Here is a 24,440-nt window from a genome sequence, read left to right on the forward strand (position 1 = left end):
GATGTCGGGAAGTGTAGTTTTCTTTTGGTCTATTGCAGCAGAGTCACTTCCTGGTCGGATTGTAAACAGAGGGCTGAGTGCTGCTTGTTTTGGTCAGTATAACATCAGCCATTATAATATTATGGCTATACCTGGACACAGTGCATGTTAATACCTGCTGTGATCAGTCCATCAGCCTATAAGGGATCATGGGACACTGTGCCATGGCTGTGACTGTGAGCAGGGATTTATTCCCAATAACCTGGGCTGGTGAATTATCAAACCTTAACATTGGTCAACCAGTACAGCCCCCTCACCCTATCACCCCACTGGTGGTAGGCAAAGCATCATGGGAGTTGTAGTCCATCTGTAGCTGGGGGTTGGAGTCATGTCTACTATTAGGTCCCCTCCCCATCTGTTCTAAAACATCACATTACAAGTTATCAACAAGTAGATCGCCCTTCTCCTCCCACTGGTGGTAGGCAAAGCATCATGGGAGTTGAAGTCCATCTGTAGCTGAGGGTTGGAGTAATTTCGTCTATTAGGTCACCCCCTGTTCTAAAACATCACATTACAAGGCAGGGACACAGTGATGCAGATGCCGTTCAGTTTTCAAATTTCCAATTTGCACCAATTGAATTACTGGGACAATTTGTTTCTTCTGGGGAAAAAATATCTGCTTACAACTGCAGTTTACCTCCATCATGGCATAATATGTGTAAAATGAGATATATTTAATAATGGGTATTCTGAGTCTTTTTCTATTGCCCATATCAGCACAAATTTCCACCAGATTTAGTAGTTGCTTTTTTTTTTTGTGTGTGTGTGTGTGTGTGTGTTTAATTGGGGAATATTACACACCATGTTCATCAGACACCCAGTATTTTTCCATTCCTGTGAATCTCCTGGCTACAGCATTTCCACACATCTATTCCTTTTCCATGGTTTTGGAGAGCCCTTAGGGTCAGTTACATTCCTGTCTTCATCCCCAGAGATGATTTGATGAAGTAACACTATCTGTGTCACCATAGTGACCAACGTCAAACTTTGATGCTATTTCTAATGCTGTGTATTCCTAAACCATAGCATATTATTTAGTAGATTGGCCCCAGGCTGAGTGATAACTGTCATAGCCATTTACAATGATTACATTCCATGGCTATCTGCAGCGGAGTGTCATCACAGTGACTGGCTCCCAAAGTGATCAGGTAACTCGAGAGCAAATCAAATTTTATTCGTGAACTGCCTTACTAATCGGCAAAAAACACGTTGTTGCAACACCTTTGGATGTTTTGGTGTACAGTGCCTCTTTTTCACTAAGCGGATGTGTCTGTGCCCTCTTAACCCCTTAAGGACACATGACGTGTGAGACACGTCATGATTCCCTTTTATTCCAGAAGTTTGGTCCTTAAGGGGTTAAACTGGCAGTGGTGACAGGGTTATCGTGGAGACTTTAAGGGAGTTTTAGGCCATAATGGCTAAATTGGAACAAATCTCCAAGGCCAAAACAATTATGATTTATTTGGCCTTTTTTATATCTGGAAAAAAAAATGACAAGTAAATGAGTGATCACTGCAAAACAGACACCAAAAGTTAGCCGTAACAAGGATATCCACTCCTAGTATTAATTGTACAGAAAAAGAAAATTGTGTAACATACATAGACAAAAGAAGATTCTCATGTATGTCCAGACTGTAGCTTATATGAGTGTAAAAACGTAAAATAAACATAGGACAATATGCATGAATTAAGACGACGAGTGTGAGAACTACTAAATAGTAGCTACTCGTGTATGAAAGAGCTAAACCTAGTTCATATATTATTTATTTATAAAATATTTTACCAGGAAAGATAGATTGAGATTTCTCTCGTTTTCAAGTATGTCCTGCGTCCACAAAATATATGCATGTCTGGACATTATAATTTCACCCAGGGATACATTGCAGTCCTCCCAGGGTCTGTGTTGTGGTGGAACATTGTCCCAGGGAAATATAGGTATCCCTAGCCTACTTACACTTGGGGGAGCAAATGTAACATTGGTGGTATAGTCAGGGAATCTAAACCGGAGATCAATGCATCTTCCATAGCAACAGATAACATGCATTTAAAAAAAAAAAAAACATTTGCTATTCTTCTAATCCTGACATTTGGCTTAAAGTTTGCAGTTTACTTGCCAGTCCTCCACATTTCTCTGTGTAGTGTGTTACCTATGGATAAACAAACCAATACAATATTTTTGTTTGCACTTCTCTTATACAAGCAATGGGGCAATATACAAGGAACAAGCATGTGCCTTTTGCGATAGATATGCGATCCATTGCCGTGGATCCTATCTATTTACGTAGTGTTTATTCACTGACCAGTTAATTTCACAGGGGACATAAACCACTCAAATGTAAGCTGGGATGTATAAAGTGCATGTTCCTTTGATACTTGGACGCCTGGTTATATCATAAGGTCTTCAGTGATGGAGTCATGTGACATGATACTGCTTTAGTGTACAGTGTCCTGACTTCGACAGGGCTATTCTGTAAAATATCAGTGTGAATTCAAATTTTAGACAATATCCAGATTTATTCAAGTTGGCTATGTTTTCACTTTTGCTATTTTGGCTTATAATGTTAAATTCCCCAAAATGTACTCTTTACAGAGGATCCCTGTAAGTTCTACACTTTTTTTGCAGTATCACCTTCTGCTGTGTCTTTTAGTTTGATTGCGTAAGCTTTCAGCAGGATTTCTCAGGTATACACCAAATGAGTGTAGTAAGATACCGTTCTGTTTTAAGGAATGTCTGCAAGTATTGGTTTGTGAGGACGGTGGGGGGAGTCACGAAATGGAAACTTCATTAGGTTCACAGCCTGACTTGATGTTATGTCTTAGTAACTGGCGTTGCCGCTGATTGGTTTTATTGGTGTCAGACCCTGGAGCCATAATAATGTATGTGGTGCCTTAGAGACTGACTTTCACAGGCAGCTGCAGACTCTGAACCTGATTATCTATTATGTTCTTTTTCTGTGGCCTTGATCAGTATTTTGGTTTTCAACAGAGCTCCATTAATATTTATGTTTTCTTTTCCTAGAAATCCAAAGACCAAGCACTACATATCTATAATGATGTCTGAGCTTCACATCTGTGTTCAGCTGGCAGACCAGACCCCATCCCTCAAATCTGTCGTGCATCTCCCAGGACAAAGCTCCACCATGGGGCACAAAGTATCAGCTGTTAAACAGCTCATAGCGGCCACAATGCCAGAGTCATTATCCAACCCTGAACTGATTGGTGAGTCTTTATCACATGACCTTGCAGTGACCTAAACTCCCCATACTTCATTGTGCACTCCCTGGCATAGTTGGTGTATATCACAGTGCTTTAGGAGAGTTACTAGGGCTATTCAAAATGTTAGAATAAACTCTGCTTTTGTTAATCCCCCCCGCCCCCCCCTACACCTGGTGGAAGAATACATTGATAGACCATTATGCAAAAACACATCTTAATGCAAATCTCTGCCTTCTCTTGCAACCTTCTGCTGTGACTTGTCCACTGAACACTCTGCCAGATAATAAACATGTAGTTGTAGGTTTGCATTAGAAATTATTGAAAAGGATTATCATATACACGTGCATGTTCCCTAATCCTCCCCTGTGTACAGGAAGTCATAGAATACTGTTATAACTATTAGTCTCGACAATATTTGTAGTGTCCATTTAAGTTAATAATGGACAGTTGGAAAGAGTACCTAGCGTCCAATCACATCTTGATGATTTATTTTCAATCACAGAGGGGGGGAGGGAGATTCTGTATTTCACAACCTAAAAAGAGCTGTTTTTTTCCCTTTCCTTTAATGGTTTGTGGTGAGAGTACAGACGGAGCTACCAGAAAGGTGGCATTTCCTCTTTACAAACTATACTGCCTCAGCTCACAGTGTGCTGTTTCCTCAGCTTTTTTACACATCCTCAGTGTACACGCTGCTGTATTTGCATTACAGTCTCTGTATACTTTTGTAAACGGTGCAACCAGCAAATTCACACAACCTGCTCGGCAAATAGATCAATTCCACTGTGCCATAAATAGGCAATCGCATTTCCACATTGTGCAGTCTACTATACTGTACATCCAGATACCCAACAGCAGGGAAGTATGAAAGAAACAGGTCAATGTAGTTGTATAGCCTCCTCTTTGTGTTTTTTTACTTTGTACTGTTCCCACAACTGAGCTGTCGTAACTCATTTGTATTTTTTTAATGTTTCCACTCAGATCTCATACACTGTGGCCGGAGGCTCCGGGATGATCAGACTTTAGAATACTATGGTGTCCAATCAGGAAGTACTGTGCATGTCCTGCGGAGAGCGTGGGCAGAACCGTCACCCAGGCCAGGTATATGGCAATCTCTATGTTGTAAACATAGACTGGCTTTCAGGCTAATCCTTAAGTTAACTTTTTTTGTATGTACCAAATAAAAAGCTATAGCATCTTTATCAGCAACATTTTCCGATGTGTGCCATTGTAACCTGTGGATTCGATTTTAATATATTGTCAAAATTAAATTGTGTTGAACCACTAGAGCTTTTATCTCCTATTGTCATATGCTATAGGCCTCTTCACCAAGAAGTGGTAACTTTTACTTTAGTATTTTTGCCTGATCCTTTTTTCTTTTCTTAGCAAACATGTTGTAGAAAGTAATATAATCTCCAAATTGATTAAAAACTCCCACTGTTGATAAATAAGGCAGACCCATAGACCCTGCATTTCAGAATCAGAGTGCATTATTTAATTGTTGGAGAAAGATTAGAATAGCCAATAACCTGAATATTTGTGGTGAACAGTAAGTAAACTCCGACTGCAAGGGAAATACAAGTTCCATGATTCTCAGCAGTCAGTGAGTGAGTCTGACATGCCAAGTGTCACTGGAGTTTTACTTCCCTCTCAGCTAATGTTTTGGCTAATTGGCTGCCTCTGGTCTGTAGACTGTTTAATGTGTCCAAACTAAAAGAGGAACTCTAAGTACCATAAACACTACAGTTGATGATCTCAGCCAATTAATGTTGTTGAGACTTTGACAATATTTGTATTGCTAATGCAAAAGGGGATTGATTTTCCAAGTGATCTACACACACCTGGGGAGGCCCTCTGCGTGTTTTAAACTGCTTGAAAACTGTTTGACACAGAACCAGGTGTCAGTGCCAGGTGAATGCGGGCACTAGATCCACTACAATGGGCTACAGTGGTTATGGCACTTAGAGAGCTCCTTTAAAAGCCTACCAGTGAAGTTGCTTACTGAGTACGTCTCAGTTAATCAGGGTCTTCGTTGGTGTTTAGATTTGTTAATCATTTATGATTTATCCCCAAGAAAGAAAACTAATGAGAGCAGATGTATTTCTAGCATGACCCTTGTTCTCATTTACTGCAGCTGAGTAGTCAGTCACCCAACCTCTGTGGCTCTAAACTGGGTTTAACCATTGGATTTGCATAATTGTGTCATACCTACTAGTTCCCACCCAGAATAAGTGATGCTTCTAAACTAGTTCCATAGTATGATCAGATCCTGCTTTTGTAACCTATTCTTTATTTCATTCAGAGCCTGTAGATAAAATTGCCGCTGCCCGAGAGTTCCGTGCTCTACACACAGCCCTCCACACCAGCTCGGCCTACCGAGATGCGGTGAGTATCCCATCTACAGCTTGGGTTTAGATTTATTTAGCTCAAAAGATCAGTGGAACAGAACACACAAAACAAGCATAGGTTTATTTGCTAAACATTCAATTGCAGCAGAGAATTGAAAACTTGAATGAAAAATTTAGGCTGTGACCAGTTGATTTGGAATGTTTTCTCACATTCACCCTTTTTGCCCAAATATTGCAATTTAGCTTTCAATTCATTAAAATTCTGTGTTTAGAGAATAAACTGATATGTACGAGTATATTATTATGTGTAAGATATCAGGAAAAAAATGTAAATGGTCTATTCCACCAGGGGTTTAAACTCTTCTATATGATAAAATCTACTTCAAAAAAGAAAAAAGGAAAAATATACAGAGTGAATAAAAATGAATAACTTTTATTGGATGCGTTTTTTTTTTGTTTTGTTTTTTTAATGCTCTAGTTACCACCTTAACAATATTTCATGGACGTTAGAAGTGTAAAGCAAGAAAGCTCTACACTAAAAAAAATGTCACATAATATGAGAATATAAATTTATATCTATGTGTAGTAACCACTTTTTGTCACTAGGGGTCTTAGACGTCACAAATCTTATATTGTAGGCTTATGCATAACACTCTGGCAAAGTTAACTGTCACAAATCCTTTGTTATGAAGGCTGAAATTAAGGGGAATTATTTGAGATGTTTAAAGTGGCTTTGTCACCATTGGGGGCCTTTGCATATCTTGGTGTGTGTGGTGACCATGAGGTGATTTGGAGGGGAGTTATACTCTCCTAATGTTTTCCTCAGCAGATGCCATCTTTGATCTTCACCTCCTGGAGCTTCATCCTCCAGGAGCCAACATCAGTGGTGTACTATCACACATGTGCAAGAGTACAAAACTGATGTCTATGGAGGATCCTGCGAGCCTCCATAGATATTATCTTATAATGAGCAAGATAATTCTTTATTCCAACAACCGTCGCTTAATCTCTTGAGGCGTAAAACGCGTTACGCTTCCTAGATGCTGCTCCTTGGCACTTAATCACCAAGGTGAACCCCTGCATTTTTTTTTTTTTTTCTCAACTTGATTCAAATAAAAATAAACATACTTTTTTTTCTCAAGCTGTTTTATGAATGGAGAACTAAGAAATGGCTTAGAGCGTCAGCTGACTCTTTCAGCCAATCAACGGCGCCCCTATCCGACATGACACATACTGTGTTTCTTTGAGAACAAGTATAATCTATACACATTCAGCCAGATTCAGAAATAATCAGAAAAAAAACTTGCAACTTGCAGTTTGCATGCACTTTATTTCAGATGGTGTGATACTGTCCCTGCAGATTATTAATTCTGGATTATTAATCTGTAATTATATGGGTTTTTTTGTGTTTTATTTTAATACAGTTGTTTTAATCGTTTGAGCAGGGCCTTCTCTAATTCTTGTCATATGCCGTATGTAAATTAGTTGTTGTCAAATAATAAGTTATAATTGTAAAGCTCTGTGGAGTATGCTGAGGCTATATAAATGATGATAATATTAATAATGCTCTATTAGTTTTTATGCCTGTAATAAAGCAGAACTTGCACTTGTGTAGTGGCATTTCCAAATCATTACCAGCTGAGGCCACTGGGTGGCAGTATAATACTGTTGAATGTGTTTAAAGATTAATCCTTTTTGTAAATTAAACTTTATATGTATCCGAGTAGTGGCTGGGGCAGTGGTGGCTGGTGGCTATTCAAGTTGGTGGGGCACCTGACTGGTCACATGTATTTGACGCTGTCCCTAAATGTTTTTAATCATGAATAGGAATCTGTCTATATTACGCTTCTACCTGCAAAATATGTGGACAACCCCATAAATAGGGAATAAAGCATATAGATGTATTCTTCTTAATGGGTAAAATAAGTACGGTAGTCTATTTAAAAAAAAAATTAGAAGTGTAATACATAGTTTAGCCACAAGATTATTACATTTATTTATTTATATTATTGAGATGATGGCATTTAGCAAGCAGAAGAAATCACCAACATGCGTCTGTTTAACTTATAAGAATTATACATCATAGTTATCATAAGCTGAGCTGGCACATTGAAAACATCTCTTTTTATCCGTAAGTCAGGTAAATGAATGACGCAAGAAGATAATTTATTACACAAGATAAACTGGCAACAATAAATGCATAATTGCCAGTATACAAAAATTCGAGTGCATTAAAGAAAATATAAACAACGCTCTGCTCTTGACCATGTTCTGATTGTGGTCATCCTACACCCAGGCTAGGAATAAAAGTAATAGAAGTACAGTAGAGAGACACCATCCCCTTCATCAAGAGCCATTCACACCACCCGTCTCAGGCCCCAGTGAGAGCCATAATGCAATGTCCACTGATCCGGCTTGCTCCTGTCGCCCAGATCAGCATCTCTGAAAGGTAATGTCGGTTGTTGGCCGTTGTGTTCCATGCAAGGGAATGGGTTGCATCTCGGGAGTTCCCCGTCCCCACTGCAGGTTCGCAGCCCGAGTATGTGGTAGTTGGCAATGAACCTCCCGGAATTATGATTGAAACACGGCTTGGTTGTCTTCCCAGGACTCCCAGAGAGAGTGGGTATAGAGGCTATGACTTTTATATAAATAAGATCTTTAGATGTTCGAGGAACACTCTGCAGTGGCTTAGGTAGGCCATGAACGAGTTCCTGTGTCTCTGTCAACTGCAGACATCTGCTTAATTTCAGCCAAAAAGCATTGAATAATGAGACAGAGCTCCCATAGTCCTACTGAGTACCTCTGCCCTGTCTGCTTCCTAGCCGCTTTCAGGGACATTGGAATGTTTCAGCCCCAGTCGCCGAAGCTTGACTGGGGTCTCTCAGGAACTCTTCCACCCGACCAGCCTGCAGCTTTCTCCTTTCAAACAGGTGTCGTCCCCTCTGCCTGTTCCTCTTCAGCTCCTTTCCCAGGCAGGTATCCACACCTATGCCTTAAACTGTGATCAGCCACTGGTTTTACAAAGGCACTTGTGGTTCTCATTCCTTGCTTTGTTTTTATCACTTCTTTTTAAACTTGCTGTGACAACTCAATATAATACAAGACCATAACTAACATGAAATATGTCCCCTGTCTGCAGAATTCAAAATGTGCAAATCTAGCTGAATATGCAAATTAACAAGCCCTGCTGTTTAAATAGTGCATATGGCTGCTTTAAAACCCTCACAACCGGGGGGCGGAGCTTTAACCACGGACCCGATCAGACGCCATTTCTAGAAGCTCCTCTGCTTGCAAACCTAATCCTGCCGATATCGGCAAAACTAAACACAATCCAGCCACAGCACTCACCGAACCGGATCCAGCAGGGCGAGAGGAACCGACTGATGCCTTTTTTCCAGGCACCAAAAACAACGAGGAGGAAGCACAGGTCTGAGGCCTACCGAGCACTCCACAGCCTGGAAGGAATACTGGGAAGCTTTACCGTGAGTGGAGCAGACAGCCCGCAATCCCGGACACCGCCAGCCTCACCAGCACCAATGCCAGTAAAAGGTAGGCACTCTCAAAAGCCCCCAAACCAGGCGGAAGGTCAGGATATAGGGGCCATGTTACAGAGGCCCGCCCAACTCAGACCCACTCCCGCGGAAGACACGCAAGTTAGGGACATGGGCACAGCAGCAGGCCAGGACAGACCTGGAAGCTCACAATCCCCACAAACCCCTCAAGCTGAGCAGCATGAGCAGCCAGATGACTCAGCACCCACCACAAAGAGGGATTTAAAACTTCTTCTGGCAGAAATCCACAAGTAACTGGCGGCGGACTCCGCAGTACTTAAAAAGGAGGTGCAGTCACTGAGAGCGTGCGAACCTCAGAGGAGGAAATAGTAACAATACAAACCGACTTCACCACCATGGATACCTCCATACAATAGTTTCACTCAGGCTCACAACCCTTGAAGACCGCCAGAGGCGTACACATATCAAGATCAGGGGCATCCCCTCAGCGGTCACGGCGGCAGAACTTCCACACTACGTTAGAAGACTGGTGACAACAGTCATGTCTCACACTGTGGCCAAACGAATAAACATAGACAGTGTATACCGTCTTCAAAGCCCTACTCAACGTACAACGACTTTGGCGCGAGACGTCATTCTCAGATGCCTCACGCCTCCTGATAAGCTCCAAATTATGGCGGCAATCAAAGATAAGGCACCGCTCACATTCGAGAACTCAAGCCTCACATTCTACCAGGACCTTACAAGGGCCACCCTCCAGATCCGTAAAAGATATGGGCCTGTCGCAACCCAGCTTAGAAACGCAGGTCTGGCTTACCGTTGGGGAGCGAACGGCTCCTTAACAGTGACTCAAAACGGGACTACACATATGCTACCAAATTTGGGAGCTGCACAGACTTTTCTGAGTACACTGGGTCTGCTGCACCAGACCGCACCTTCAACCTCCGAACATCAGGCGACCTCATGGGATCCAGCGTCCATCACACCATTCACCCCGAGAGAGAGGAACCCGCGTCCGGAAACACCGTGACTGCAGGGTGCTAACTCCCGAGGACTACCTTTGCAACCCAATTTTATCTAATTTTGTTTTATTTCAGTTTGTGTTCATAGTAGATTTAACTGTATAGAGGGTATTTTACCCTATCGCTCAAATATGGCAACACTACACAGTGCCCTCACGGGCCCGAGCCCATCAAAAGCAAGGGCAGATTAGGCTGACAAGCATATCCACTAACAGCAAAATGGTGTATCTTCCCCCCCCCCTGCCCCCCTGGGTCAGGGGCCTCAGCGTGGTTACATATCCCTTTACTTCAACACCACATTATCAAGAGCGCACATGCTCACGTTACTCACGATAAGCAACCACCTCTTCAACCTGCAACCAGCATGACATTACATATTTTACTCATGACAAGTGCCTGCAACCCGCATCCCCAAATATAAACATGTACCACCTCAGGACATAGGTCGTAAACAACGCACACAGGGACCGCAATCAGAGCAAAACATAAGCAGGAGCTCATTATAGAGCGACTTCTCTTTAGCAGTCCCCAAACAAAGTTTAAGCGGGTACCACAAAAAAAAATTTATGCTGTTACAAAAAAAAAATGACCGCACCAGTTCTTAGAGTAATGTTATACTCACTGTTATACATGTAACTGTAACTACGTGTTTTTCCATTTTTTATGTGTCCAACCTTGTATTAAAACAAAGCATCTTGAAAAAAAAAGAATTAAAAAAAAAAAAAAAAAAAAACCCTCACAACCAATAGATGGCGCTATGAATTCTCCACAGCCAAATCCACCGAGTTGGTTGAAAGCAGCAGCAGTACAGGAGCAACCACTTTACACACACCCTGCGGTCCCCCAATGGGCATAGGGTGACTTAAACATAGGAGTCATCCAGGGACCTGATTGAATTGTCCACCTGGTGATGGTGATTAACATCACAAATAGCTTGTCCAGGTGAGACATTACTTTATGTAACAGTCCTCTAGGTTCCAAGGAGCTTGTGATGTCCGTCACCTTGGGCAGGTCTGGGCACTTGTGGTGCTTAGAGTAGGCCTCACAGTACCAGTGATTCTTGAGAAAAGCAGAGTATAATGTGCCGGTAAACCCTCAGCATCAGGAGGGAAATAGGATCCATGCTGCTTCGTCTGGCTTCAGGGCGAATGTGAGTGAAGAGATTGGCTGCTTCTCGCACGCTCGGATTGTCTGATTGGCCACAGGTATGTGGAGCTTCCAGCCAAATTCTGCTACAAATATTCAGAAATGTGTCTAGCAACAGGCCTACAGAGATAATGAGTAGCCCCTGCATTTTGAATGCCCAGTGTCTCAAGTTAAAAAAAAAACAAAAAACGTCTAAATGGACTGATCGGTTCCTTTTCTGCTGGAGCTCTGTCTTGATGTGACTGATCAGCATGGCAGTCAGGCTCCGCCCCTTGTTAATTTTATTGGGTTTTTTTTTACAGTAAATGCAGTACAAATTTCTTAACTAGGAAAAAAATATTGAAACAGTTAGCCCTGTATTCAGATTTTTAGTTATAAGTTATTAAATATTATTAAAAAAAACCTCAAAAAACTTAAAAATAAATAAGCAGCTTGCCCAGTGGCAAGCCTGTTTTAGTAAAAGACACCCACTGTTGGAAGGGTGCCTGTCCCTATCTGGCATTTTGGGGTATTAGCCAGGCTGGCAGGGTCTGATTGGACGCTTCTTAATGTTTTGGAACACTAAAGTAAGCAATCGCCTGAAACAGCAGGTGCCTGCCTTACCGTAGTGTTCAGGAGGGAGTCTTAATAAGTAAATGAAATGCATGTTAAAGTGGTGCCTGATGTAATAGAACGAAGCCTGTTGCTGGGAGGAGGGAAGAGAGGGAGCCATGGAATCTGTGAGGGCACAGCAGTAGGCACCTAACGTTAAAGCTGTGCCTGAACCAAGCTGTATGAGCATTGCAGCCATCACAAGTGATATTTCAACATAATTGAATAATAGGGTAGCCGTGCAAAGGAAGACTTTTTAGTATTTATAGAAGTAAATAAATAAAATGTAATTGTGCATACTATGCATTGACAGTGTCAACATAATGGAATAGGATATGATCTCTGAATTCTTTATTTGTTGCTTATTTTCTCCTGTTTTCTAAATTATCAAGGTATTATCAGTGAGACTGGGGCAATTTTACCAAATGTTTGCCTTGACCCAGTAAGCGATTGATGGTTTCTGTGTAAGGGTCATTCTGAGCGTTGTATTATTATTGAATAGATTGGGGTGCAAGGAGGGCCTGTCTCACGGCATAGTATGGCTTAAAACTGCAGAGCTTTCTATAAAGTACTGTAGTTATATCTTTGCACCCCCCCTCCTCCTGGATCAATAACTTACCAGGTGAAAACTTGCTTCTCCCTTGCTGTCCAAATCCATCCATCGTTCGTGTGCGCATGTACTCAGGGCCGGTGCAAGAATTTTTAGGTACACAGGCGGAGATGCATTTTGCCGCCCCATCACTACCTTGATGTATACAGAGGTGCCACTTACAAACACAAAGATTATTGCTTTGGACTGGGTTTTCCTCATTTACCTTGATCCTGGGCATTACAATTCACAGTATTATGTGTTGTGGATGAGTTAATTCCAGAGATCCACAGAAAAAAAACAAAACAGAAATGTATTTTTTGAGTGTATCACAAATCGTTAATGTGCATAGTAGATTATTACAGAGCTCCACACCTATAAAATGTATGTGCATTTTGTATAACACTATCACAGAGCACCACTATAATAAACCTCATAATAATGTGATGTGCTGTGTTTGGTCTGTGTGTGATATGTTTCATGTGCATGTGTTGGCTGTGTGTAGTGGGTGCTCAATGCATATAATAATAAAAAAGATGTTTTACCTCTACTCCTGTTTACATTTTTTTTGTATGGAGGGAGCTAAATTCCCTGGTGGCCAGGTGGTAAAACACATGTCCTGTACTTATGACTGGTGCACTGCAGACCCCTCCTTCTAGTCTGGTGCTTGTTATGAGTCAAAGTTCAGGCTAGGAATCCCAGTGTGAGTGCATTGACTCTATAACTGGGCACCAAAACCATGAGACAGTAATTATAATAGTCTGCACCAGGCACAGGTGCATACCATGCACTCCACCTACGGCTCACAAGGAATTACATTTTTATTTATTAAATTGTTGATCTTGTAATATATTGAAAAAAAAAATTAAACAAAGGGAACAAAATGCTAGAGAGACGGGGCATTACAATGACACAAGGGAGATAGAGTAACAAAGGGTTGGGGGACAGATAGTAACAGGGAATTATGTGGCAAAGTGATACAGGGCTAGGGGTGTAGAGTGACAAGTGATAGCAGGGTTGGGGATTAGGGGGACAGAGTGACAGGGCTAGGCAGACAAGGGATTAGGGAGACAGAGTGACACAGGACTAGGGGGCAGGGTATTGGGGGGACAGATTAGCACAGGGCTAGGAGGGCAGGGGATCAGGGGGACACAGGGCTAGGGGGACAAAGTGATACATGTCTAGGGAAGCAGTGTATTAGGAAGACAGAGTGACACAGGGTTTATTGGGCAGGAGAGGGGAAAGAGTGACAGAGGGCTAGGGGGACAGTGACCCATGGCTAGGAAGCAGGGGGACAGTGACACAGAGCTACGGAGGCAGGGGATTAGGGAGTCAAAGTGACATAGTAATAGGGGGCAGTGATTAGGGGAACAGAGTGACACAGGGCTGTGGGCAGGGGATTAGGGGGACAGTGACACAGAGCTAGGGGATTAGGGGAACAGTGACCCATGGCTAGGGGGCAGGGAGACAGTGACACAGGGTTAGGGGGGCAGGGAATTAGAGCTACAATGACACAGGGCTAGGGTTACAGAGTGACACAGGGCTACGGGGGGCATGGGATTATGGGGGCAGAGTGACATAGTAATAGGGGGCAGGGATTAGGGGACAGAGTGACATAGTAATTGGAGGCAGGGATTAGGGGGGACATAGTGACACAGGGCTAGGGGCAGGGGGACAGAGTGACACAGGGTTAAGGGGATTAGTGGGCCAGTGATACAGGTCTAGGGGGCTGGGGGTATAGTGACAAAGGGCTAGAGTGCAGAGGTTTAGTGGGGCAGTTACACAGACCTAGGGGGCAAGAGGACATAGTGACACAGGGCTAGGGGGGAGGGGGACATAGTTACACAGGCCTAGGGGGCAGGGGGACATAGTGGCACAGGGCAGTGACACAGACCTAGGGGGACAGTGACAAAGGGCAGTGACACAGGCCTAGGGGGACAGTGACACAGGCCTAGGGGGCAGGGGGCATAGTGACACAGGATGGGGGGGGGGGTAGAGTGACACAGGGCAGGGGATTAGTGAGGCTGTGACACATGCCTAGGGGGCAGGGGGACATAGTGACACAGGGCTAGGGGGACATAGTGACACAGGGCTAGGGGGACAGTGATACAGGACTAGGGGGACAGAGTGACAGGCCTAGGTGGCAGGGGATTAGTGGGCCAGTGACAAAGGCCTAGGGGGTAAGGGGACATAGTGACACAGGCCTAGGGGGTAAGGGGACATAGTGACACAGGGCTAGGGGGACAGAGTGATACAGGGCTAGGGGGAGGGACAGTGACACAGGCCTAGGGGGAGGGACAGTGACACAGGCCTAGGGGGCAGGGGATTAGTGGGAAGTGACACAGGCCTAGGGGGCAGGGGGACATAGTGACACAGGGCTAGGGGGACAGAGTGATACAGGGCTAGGGGGACAGTGACACAGGCCTAGGGGGACAGTGACACAGGCCTAGGGGGCAGGGGATTAGTGGGGTAGTGCCTAGGGGGCAGGGGGGCATAGTGACACAGGACTGGGGGGGGGGGCAGAGTGATATAGGGCAGGGGATTAGTGGGGCTGTGACACAGTGCTAAGGGGATTAGGGGTACAGTGAGACAGGGCTAGGGGGAGTAGATGAGGGGTACAGTGACACAGGGCTAGGGGTGAGGGGATTATTGGGACAGACTGAAACAGGGCTAAGAACAAAGTGACACACAGCTAGAGGGATGGGGTAATGAGGGGGTTAATTTAAACATCTGACATGCCGCTCTCCTTACCTGCTCACTGGTGATGCTGCCGGGCCCATCAATAGCTCTGTGTGTGTCCTGTCCAGGTGCAGCAGGGACTCAATGCAGGGAAGCTGCACACTGGGCCTGAGCTCAGTTCAACTGAGACCGCCGGGGAGTTGGAATGCAGGGAGGAGGAAGCCCCGCCCATCAGACTCCTCTGACATATCAGAGCAGCACTGGGAACCGGGCAGCAAATCAGGGGCAGGAAATATTTTTAATATGCGAGTCACAGGCAAAGGGCCCAGGATTCGGATTTTTGCGCCCCCCCCCCTCGTGTTGCGCCCTAAGGCGGCCACCTGTGCCGCCTTATGGACGCGCCGGCCCTGCATGTACTCAATCCTTCCAGAGTCAGCAGGCTGACAATGGCCTCTGTTTGTCTGATTTCAACTTATTTTACAGTATGTGGTGAGTGGAATTCCGGTCAGAGGGTAATTCACCATGTAATTAAGATTCATGGGAATTTTCCATTCCCGTGATCCTTGGTTTATCAGTTTATAGGGTTAGAAAAGTCCTGAGATCATCCTTTTAAGCTCTCATTGGTGGAGCTCTCTACGGCCTAGGAGGGGTCTGCCTGTAGAAGCAAGAGGGATCCTCCCTTCCTCCAGCCAGGAAATGCACATAGTGTAGATATGAATGCGGGTGCATATGTGTGTGTGTGAAGTCATTAACTTTATTTTCTTTAATTCTATAAAAACGGGGATCAATTGGCTTTGATCTGTCCCTTAATAAACAAAGAAATGGATGGGTGTCAGAGCCTCAGATTTGAAACTCTGGGTAAAAACAAGGACGCTTTGTGCCTTTTAGATTTTCTTTATTTGTGATTTTGTTTAAAAATAAAATGAAATGTGTACATTTTCTTTCTCAATCATTTTTCGTTAACAGTCGATTCCATCTGCCTTAATTCCCAACTAACCACTGGATAAGGTAAAGAAAGGCATATCCGTAGTTTGGTTCTGGTAATGTCCTAACAGTTACGGTCCAATGACAATTCATGTACATTCAGTTTGATTAATGTTGCGAATGATGCCTAATGATTTTAGCTGCCTCCAAAACCCCCTAGCTTGTCCAAGGTAATTTTGCAGTATTAGGTTTGTGAGCCATAAGATTGTAAAAGGTTCATCTTTGCCGGATGTTTAGTCTTGTGTTCCTTGCGAATCCTTGTGAATATTTTAAACCGTACGGTCTCCGACCAACCAGTTACTATGTAGAATTACAATAAATGCATTGTATATCATTCTCCTCCAACATTCTCATTTGTTTAGGTATTCAAGCTTCTGGGGAGCCGGGAGTCCCTGGAACAGATAGTTGTAGCCACTCCAGGCCTGAGCGCTGACCCTGTGGCTATCGGTGAGTAGGATCATTAAAGGAGGGAGACAAGTCGTGACTTGTGTAGGTTATGGATGAAATCTCGCTGGGAAAACAGAATGAGAACTGTCACATGAAACCAGATGAAAGAAATTAAATAGGGGATTTCACAGAACATGTGGTTGTGGGTTTGAGGATCAATGGCAGCCTATGCCGTCATAAAAATATATTCTTTAAAGGGATACTCTGGGCTAAAAGTGACCGGCATTTTTAATGTATTATATAAAGGTGTGTTTCAAACATATGCAAAAATACTTAGAGTTTAAATAAATAAGATGCTAACCTTAAACGTAGCTGAAACTGCTGCAGGCCAGGACACGGAATGTTTGTTAGTGGCTGGCAGCAATTCTGTTTATAGGATGATTGGAACTGCTAGATAAGCTTATATTAGTCTTCATTTGGTCCTTAAGGGGTTAAGAAAGCTTAGGATATGTGCCAACTAAAGCTCAATATCCTAGCCACTTTCTCCTTCTACAGGCGTTCTGCAGGATAAAGATCTCTTCACTGTATTTACTGACCCCACTATGCTGGATACGTAAGTGTAACCCTTAAAGTGTTAATCTGTGAACTATTTCACCAAAAAAAGTAATTCTGGAACACTTGCGGTCATGTTTCTCCCTACTAGGCTGGTCACCTCTCATCCTGCCCTAGTTAATGCAATCATATTGATTCTACACTCGGTCAGCGGCTCTTCTGCTTTGCCAACACCAGATTCCTCCGCACACACAGTCCCCCCTGCCACCCTGCACATGCCAGGTAAGAAACTCAGAACCGTTGTTTGGACAGCCCACGCGCCCTGTATGTCTCTAGTTTGTGTTCCTTCTCATCCTTTGTCCCCTGTATGTACCTGTCACTGCCTGCTATATATGGTCTTCCCGTATCTACATCCCGTTTCTTTTGTCATATATACTTTATTATTTACCTTTAATTCTTTTGGATGACTGTCATACATTGTCATCACTTCTCTAACCTTTTAAAATATATACAATATAACAAAAAACCCACTTCTTCATAAAAATCTAAGAATAGATTAACTTTCTTCCTTCTAGTTCTGCCTCCCACTGTCTGAGCTAACTTTACTAAATCTTTTTACTCTGAGCTTACACGTGACTAGTAATATAGCCTATATATAAACTGCTTCATTAAAATGTCCCGTTCCTCTTGGTTAACTACGTGTGGCCTTTGTATTACAAGATATTTGAGCAGAGCTCTTTTCTCATTTTGCTTGTCCGGGTTATTCACTAGATTGTGAATTGTTGGGAATTCAAACTGCAAAAGCTGAATAGGGTGAAAGTCTCCAAATTATTTCAGTTTGACTAAATTCACTTTGAATTTACTTTAAAGTACTGACAATCCGCACTTCAATTAATAACCCCATGTATTTTTGTATTGAACAATAAGTTTTACGATTTGTTGATGTAAAATAATTGGAATGCTCATTTCCCCCCCCCTCCAGGTGGGTTCCTCTTTGATGGTCTTTCAGATGATGAGGATGATTTTCCTCAGGTAAAACCTATTTAATGTGTATAAATTGAATCCTCCTAAATTGAAATTCTGTCTTGCAAAGCTGGCAAATAATTATGGAAGAGGGGGGGGGGGGGGGGGGGGAGGGGGGGGGGGGGGGGGGGGGGAGAGAGAGAGAAAATCTAGTTCTCTCTGAGGCCCTGTGTCTGTCGGGCAGGTATGTGGTTGAGGGTAGGCCTGCTGTAGCGGGTCACCATACCCTCTGACGTTAGAGATGTGTAGCATTTAGCATTGTGCACCAACGTGCGTTTAGAGTTCCTCGGTATATGCCCTTGGGGCGAGTCTGAGGGTCTGGGAACCTGCAAAGAACGAGGAGCGGCTTCATGTGCCATCAAAGTCCCGTCAGGTTGCGGCTGTTGTGCCTTTCTGTGTTTCGAGCCGTCGGGGGACAAATGGTAGGGTCGTCGCTGGGTCCCCGATCCCAGGTGTTGCAGGCATGGGGGGATGTCCCGTGGCTGGAATGGCGTCTTGTCTGAGGCCCAGTGTTGGAAGCAGGTTTCTCGCTCCCTGCATGTCTTGAATGGTGTATTGCGAGATTTGTAAGGTGCGCGGGCCCCTCCACCTGTACGTGATGGTTTTTTTGCGGAGGAGTGCCGTGAAGGGCTGAAGAGACCGACGCCAGGCCATTGTGGACCGTGAGAGGTCTGAGTAGAATGACAGCGACTGAGTTTCAAACAGGTAGGGAGAGCGGTTCCGTGTTGCGTTCAGCACCGCTGTTTTATCTCTACTGTTTGGTAGCCGTACCAGAAGGTCCCTGGGTTGTGTGGCAGGGGCTGTGGCGGGTCTTGGAAGACGAAACATTACTTCTGGGGTCAGCTGTTTAGCTTGTTTGGCAGTAAGTAGGGACGTAAGTAGCCGTCTTATAAAGTGAGGTAATTCCTCCGCCGGCATCTCCTCTGCGATCCCTCGGATCTTAATGTTTTGGCTGCGCCTCTGGTCCTCCAGGGCTGCGAACTGGCGCTCGAATTGAAGATTCTGGTGTTGCAGATCAGTTACCTGTTGCTGTATTTGCTTGGTGTGCGCGCTGGTGTGGAGGGATCCCTGTTCCAGGGCGCTAATGCGGCCTGTCAGGCCTTGCAGGTCAGTGCGGATTTTCGCCATGTCTGCCTGAATAGCATGTTGAACCCCTGCCAGCAGATCCTTCATGACCGCTATGGTGACTGGGGTTGAGTCGGGGCGCGGGGGAGTGGGGAGTTGGGTCTTTGGTGCAGGTGGGGGCTCTATCTCCGTTCCGGTGGCAAAATCCTCGGACGTGTCGGAGCTGTCGTCGTCGAGGGCGGCCATGTTTGGGCCCCCTGCAATCCGGGCCTGTCCGTTTTTTTTTTTTTTGTTTTCCGCCCCATCTCGACTGCTGCAGATAGCACTGCTGTTTGATGGTGATTTTGCAGCTTTTGGACGCTGGGAATCTGGTGTAAGTGGCTGTTTCGTCCGGAGCTCGGACAACATGCGGCCATTCAGCTCCGTGGCTTAGCTCCGCCCCCTCAATATGTTTTTTTTTTATAGTTACAAAGGCTAAAAAGTGTCATGTGTCCATCAAGTTCAGCCTTCCTCACATTAAGGACCAAGGAGTTTTTTTCTCTAAATTTGGAGAATAGACAAACAAATTGCTAATTTTAGGATAAAAGTGTGCCAAGCTGAGTTGGAGAATGTTTCCACTTTGACAAGGAACTGCACGTTTTAGACGAAAATAAACAATATCTTGTGGTGTAAGTTGTTTGCCATTAACTGTAAGTGTTTGTGAATCTTAAAGCATTAAAGCGGAACTGTTTTTACCCTTTTATAATTATCGTTTTGCTGTATATAGCAGTGTAATGTGTTTACTGGCATGGAATAGCATTAATCATTTACATCCATTATCTCTTCTGCCTATACTGATTAGGATATCCTGCTTGATTTCTATCAGGTTTACAAGGATATGTGGAAATTAAGTTACATTGTGCCCTTAAACTGGTTCCCTCTTGAAATCATTATAGAATGGATTGGAAGTGCAAAATATAGTCAAATTAATATATATCAGATGCAATCTTTAGCCATTTTGTGGTGGTGGTATCGCACCCCAATAAACCTGAAAGGAGCTAACACCATGACCCAATTTTTTTGTGTTGCGGACACCAAGCAGTCGGGAACTTCCATAACTGGTCTTTCTGTTCTTTTGTCAATGAGGTTGTGACTGAGATCAACAGCGATGACCTGGTGTTTCAGGCTGACTTTTTTTTTGCTCCTTTTCCAAACCCCTACCTCCATAATGGGCTTCAAATGTTTCATGGGCTGTTGTCTGGTGTTAGCAGTCAGATATCTGGTAGAGCTCCACTGCCACTCTGGTTGGGTGTCCTCCTACAAGGTGTTTGTGGACAAGATGGAGATTCTGCAGAGACTGAAGAAATCAATAGCTGCCCCAATCAATAGCTGTCCTAAATGTGCCTTACCTAGACTTCTTCTTGGGGCTTCGGTTGTTCGTGACTTTTTTATTTCTTTTACAAAGCTCTTCCCCTGCCCCACGCACCTCCTCTGATTCTTCTTCCCCTGACCAACGCAGCAAGTCAAATCCTTTAGATGTCCACATTCCGACTGGACAACTTTACAACTTTTTACCAGGGTTATTGATTCTACTTATTAGTTTTTTGCCTATTATAATGTAATTTGCAACTGCTTTGTGTATTTTATTTTGATTATACATGTATTTTGTTTTATTAATTTGGTGTCCTCCCTCTTTCCTTTAAAAAAAAAAAAAAATCCATTGTATCTGTTTAGTCTCTATATTTAAATTTTGAAGTGGTACACTACAGGAGTTCTTTGCAGTCTGTAAGAACAGCTTGCTATGTCCTGGATTCTACAGCTATTCGGTATATCTGTACTTACTGTATTTGCTCATTTTGGTTACATATAGATATAACAATTACATTTAGTTTGTAAGTTTAGGAAGCTGCAGTCCTGGAAAAATACCCATAAGAGGAATTTTCGAATGTGTCTGTTTATCTATTATTGTCACATCTTCTACAAGTGACACTGCAAGATATGGTATACATTATAATCTGTAAAATGGTTATCCCTCAATATTTCTGTAAAAGATAAATGAATAGATAAAACAAATAAAATGGTATGTATATTCATAATTTTTATTTAAGGATTCCTAAACATCAATCAATTTTTATTCATTTTCTGCTGATGGAAATAACTTGCTAATAAGGAGGTTAAAAATAATAATTGTTTATCGTTTACATCCTGTTTGCTTATGTAAAACGATTTCTGCTGAATAGAGTTTTCATTTTCCAGTCCGCTGTGCTCCTTCCTTCCCCATCAATCTGAAAACATTAGCTAGGATTAGATGTAAAAGCTTTCGGATGTAATGGGAAGGATCATATAGATCAGCCAATTTAAACGTTTGTTTCAGTTCTGCAGAAAGAAGTATCATGTGGTTTGTATCAATCTTTTATTTAAGTAGTTATTCATTATTTTTATTTTTTTCTGCTCTTACCTCTCAAGGCCTCCCGTTCTGGCCCTTCAAGTAGCACATCAGGGTCTCGTCCAGCATCTCTAGGATACACAGGGGCAGCAGGTCCTCGTCCCATCACACAAAGTGAACTGGCCACAGCTCTTGCCCTTGCCAGCACCCCAGAGAGCAGTTCACACACTCCAACACCGGGGACACAGGTCAGAGCAATCCCTTTTATTATCTGATATTGTGCTCGATAATCCACTATTAAACCTTTATTAAAAGATCTTCCACAACAGATGTGTCGTTTCCTCTAATCTTAAACAAATTATTCATCTCATGCTTGTGCATCGTTTGCCGATTCTCCTTTAGGGTCACTCCTCTGGGACATCCCCAATGTCATCCAGTGTGCAATCGGGAACACCAATCACAAACGACTTGTTCAGCCAAGCCCTCCAGCATGCCCTACAAGCATCGAGCCAAACTTCACTACAGGTGTGTTATCGTGTAGATTTGGTTACTGCATTTAGAAACTCTGTGTCAGACGTTTTATTTTTGTACTCATGCACTAGGCAGGTGAAATGAAATGCCCAAATAGCAATCGGAATGATTATATTGACTGTTACAAGTACCTATATGCATTGCATTGATTATGGTGCAATGACCTCTCTGTACTCAGATGCAGTATCTTTTTTTATTTTATTTTTTAGCTAAAAGCAATAACTGGCTCCTCTCCCGTGCTTAATAGCCTCACAAAGTAAGGCAGATGTTTCATAGAGTTCTGTTCTGAAAATAGATGTAAAGATGTGAAAGGTGAAAAGTCACCAATCCCAATAAAGTTGTTATGGTGCCTGGAGGGTTCCTTTAAAGTACAGATCAGGCATTAGCTGCTTACCTCGGTTTGCAGAAACTAGAAATTATAGCTCTTTGAGCAGAACAGAGCAGGAGTTTCTGAGACTTATAGTTCAGCTTTCATAAATAGAACTGAACTACAACTCCTATCAAACCTTCTGGTTCATAATGACGGAGAAAACATTATTAGTAGACACTGCGGAGGAAGAGTCAGAAAAGTAGCTGTACACTGGTACGTCACGCCTCCAAACAGTCCAAGATTTGGCACGACCATTACAGTCTCAGTGGCCCATTCTGCTTTCCTAAGTTTGTTAACCGCAGAAGAATCACATTTTAGATGTTCTGTACACTCAACCCAGAGCAATTCAATAATGTCCTACACCTTTGCAGCCCTTGCCCCTGGGCCGGCTGCCTTTCTCAAGTTCATGCCTCGATTTATAGAGAGAGTATTGGTACAAGGAGCAAGGAGTAGATCTTTTAGAATGAGGAATAATAGGACAGTGGAAAGAGTTGAGAAGAATGATGCAAACGTTTAATTTGTATTCGCAAACCATACGAAATTTGGCATGTGAATAACAAATTATTTGGGCCAAAATCTATCAAATGCACGAATCCAGTTGCATTGCATTGTCACTTAATTTATCCTTCTTCCTAAAACATGATTTAAGATGTTAGCTAAGCTAACAGAAGTGGTTGTACTATTTTAAATGTATAGATTTAGTAAAGAAGGGACTGGGTTATCTCATGGCCCTTTTGTCTGAAGCCCGGCATAGCTTCAATCGGAATATCACATGTGTGGTGCCTTGCATTTTACTTTTTTTTTTTTTTTTTCTATTCTTTCTTTTTTTTTTTATATATGCTTACACTACGAATTCTCTCCATCTTATCACAGCAGATACAGCATTTTTTTGGTCTTGTATTTTTTTTTAATTTTTAATATAAAGTTCACTCACACACATGGAATATCTTTTTTTTTATTGTTGTATAAATAGCATTGGAAAAAGTTTGACATTCTGCAGGATACAATGAAGTATACTGGAAATCTATCCTTGGAGGAGTAGTATTGTTATGTGTATTAATATATATATTGCGTGTACCTCTCTTAATATCCTGGTACGTGTTGGTTTTTAGGAACCACAGAATAGAAATGTATCTCGGTTTGATACATTGCAACCTTAAACTCAAACTTTACATAAACAGTAAAGTTGGTAACATATTTTATAAATATTAGGCAATAATAATAGAATTTGCTAAACATAAATAAATAAAATCTTCTGATTCATGGCTTAACTTGGAATTTTTTCCCCCTTTTTCTCTATTCTTAGATTTTTATGGTGCTGGTTAGCTTGCCACATTTCACAAATTGGTCTTGCTAAGTGTCTGTCAAACGCTTTAGATTCCTGCATCTATATGAAAGAAGCCAATACATCCTACAACTAAATGTTGGCATTGTTAATACAATTGTTTTTATTCATTTCTCCACCAGACCCAGTGGCAGGCACAGCTCCAACAGTTGCGTGACATGGGCATACGTGATGAAGACCTTAGCCTAAGGGCTTTACAGGCAACAGGGGGCGACATACAAGCAGCCCTGGAGCTCATCTTTGCTGGGGGTGCACTTTGAACTCACTGACGCTCTAACCAATACCCTGCAACTCCAAGAAATTCCTGTTTTAAGACCACTGACCAACTGTACATTTCTGCTCACCAAACAGGACTGAAATGGTTATATAAAACCTATGACGCCAGTGAAGTCTTTTGACTCTATTTAAAGTTCACAAAATAAAATAAATTAAAGATGAACAATAAACAAACACAAAATACAAGGACATCTTTGTTAACAGAGACTAATTTGTTACATTCTGTAAGAACATATAAAATATAAGCTCCTTTTAAAAAAAACAAAAAAAACAATGACCTTTGGAATCTCAACAATCATTCTTTGTAAAATGTCTAAATGCCTTGCAGAGTTACCGTATATACTCGAGTATAAGCCGACCCGAATATAAGCCGAGGCCCCTAATTTTACCCCAAAAAACTGGG

General features: G+C 42.7%; 1 protein-coding gene across 2 annotated transcripts; it reads left to right on the top strand.

Moving 5' to 3' along the window:
• UBL7 (ubiquitin like 7) lies at window positions 1–24,440 on the top strand. Of its 2 annotated transcripts, XM_063449344.1 has the most exons (11): window positions 1–92; window positions 3,059–3,258; window positions 4,234–4,353; window positions 5,555–5,637; window positions 16,486–16,570; window positions 17,066–17,123; window positions 17,214–17,344; window positions 18,045–18,094; window positions 21,596–21,763; window positions 21,918–22,040; window positions 23,884–24,439. In XM_063449344.1, exons 2-11 carry the CDS (start codon window positions 3,090–3,092, stop codon window positions 24,019–24,021), a joined length of 1,125 nt encoding a protein of 374 aa, XP_063305414.1. In that variant the 5' UTR covers window positions 1–92; window positions 3,059–3,089; the 3' UTR covers window positions 24,022–24,439. The 2 variants fall into 2 exon arrangements, with proteins under 2 accessions (XP_063305414.1, XP_063305415.1); XM_063449345.1 differs by lacking the exon at window positions 1–92 and having other exon boundaries at window positions 3,063–3,258; window positions 23,884–24,440.

The sequence above is a fragment of the Pelobates fuscus genome, chromosome 3 (assembly GCF_036172605.1).
Source record: "Pelobates fuscus isolate aPelFus1 chromosome 3, aPelFus1.pri, whole genome shotgun sequence".
Lineage (NCBI taxonomy): Eukaryota > Metazoa > Chordata > Amphibia > Anura > Pelobatidae > Pelobates > Pelobates fuscus.

Bases quoted from the DNA above. Each gene is read 5' to 3' on its own strand.
- UBL7 (XM_063449344.1), top strand. From the start codon at position 3,090: ATGATGTCTGAGCTTCACATCTGTGTTCAGCTGGCAGACCAGACCCCA. The intron at 4,354-5,554 runs GTATATGGCAAT...TATTTCATTCAG, and splicing joins AGAACCGTCACCCAGGCCAG to AGCCTGTAGATAAAATTGCC. The intron at 17,124-17,213 runs GTAAGTGTAACC...TCTCCCTACTAG, and splicing joins GACCCCACTATGCTGGATAC to GCTGGTCACCTCTCATCCTG.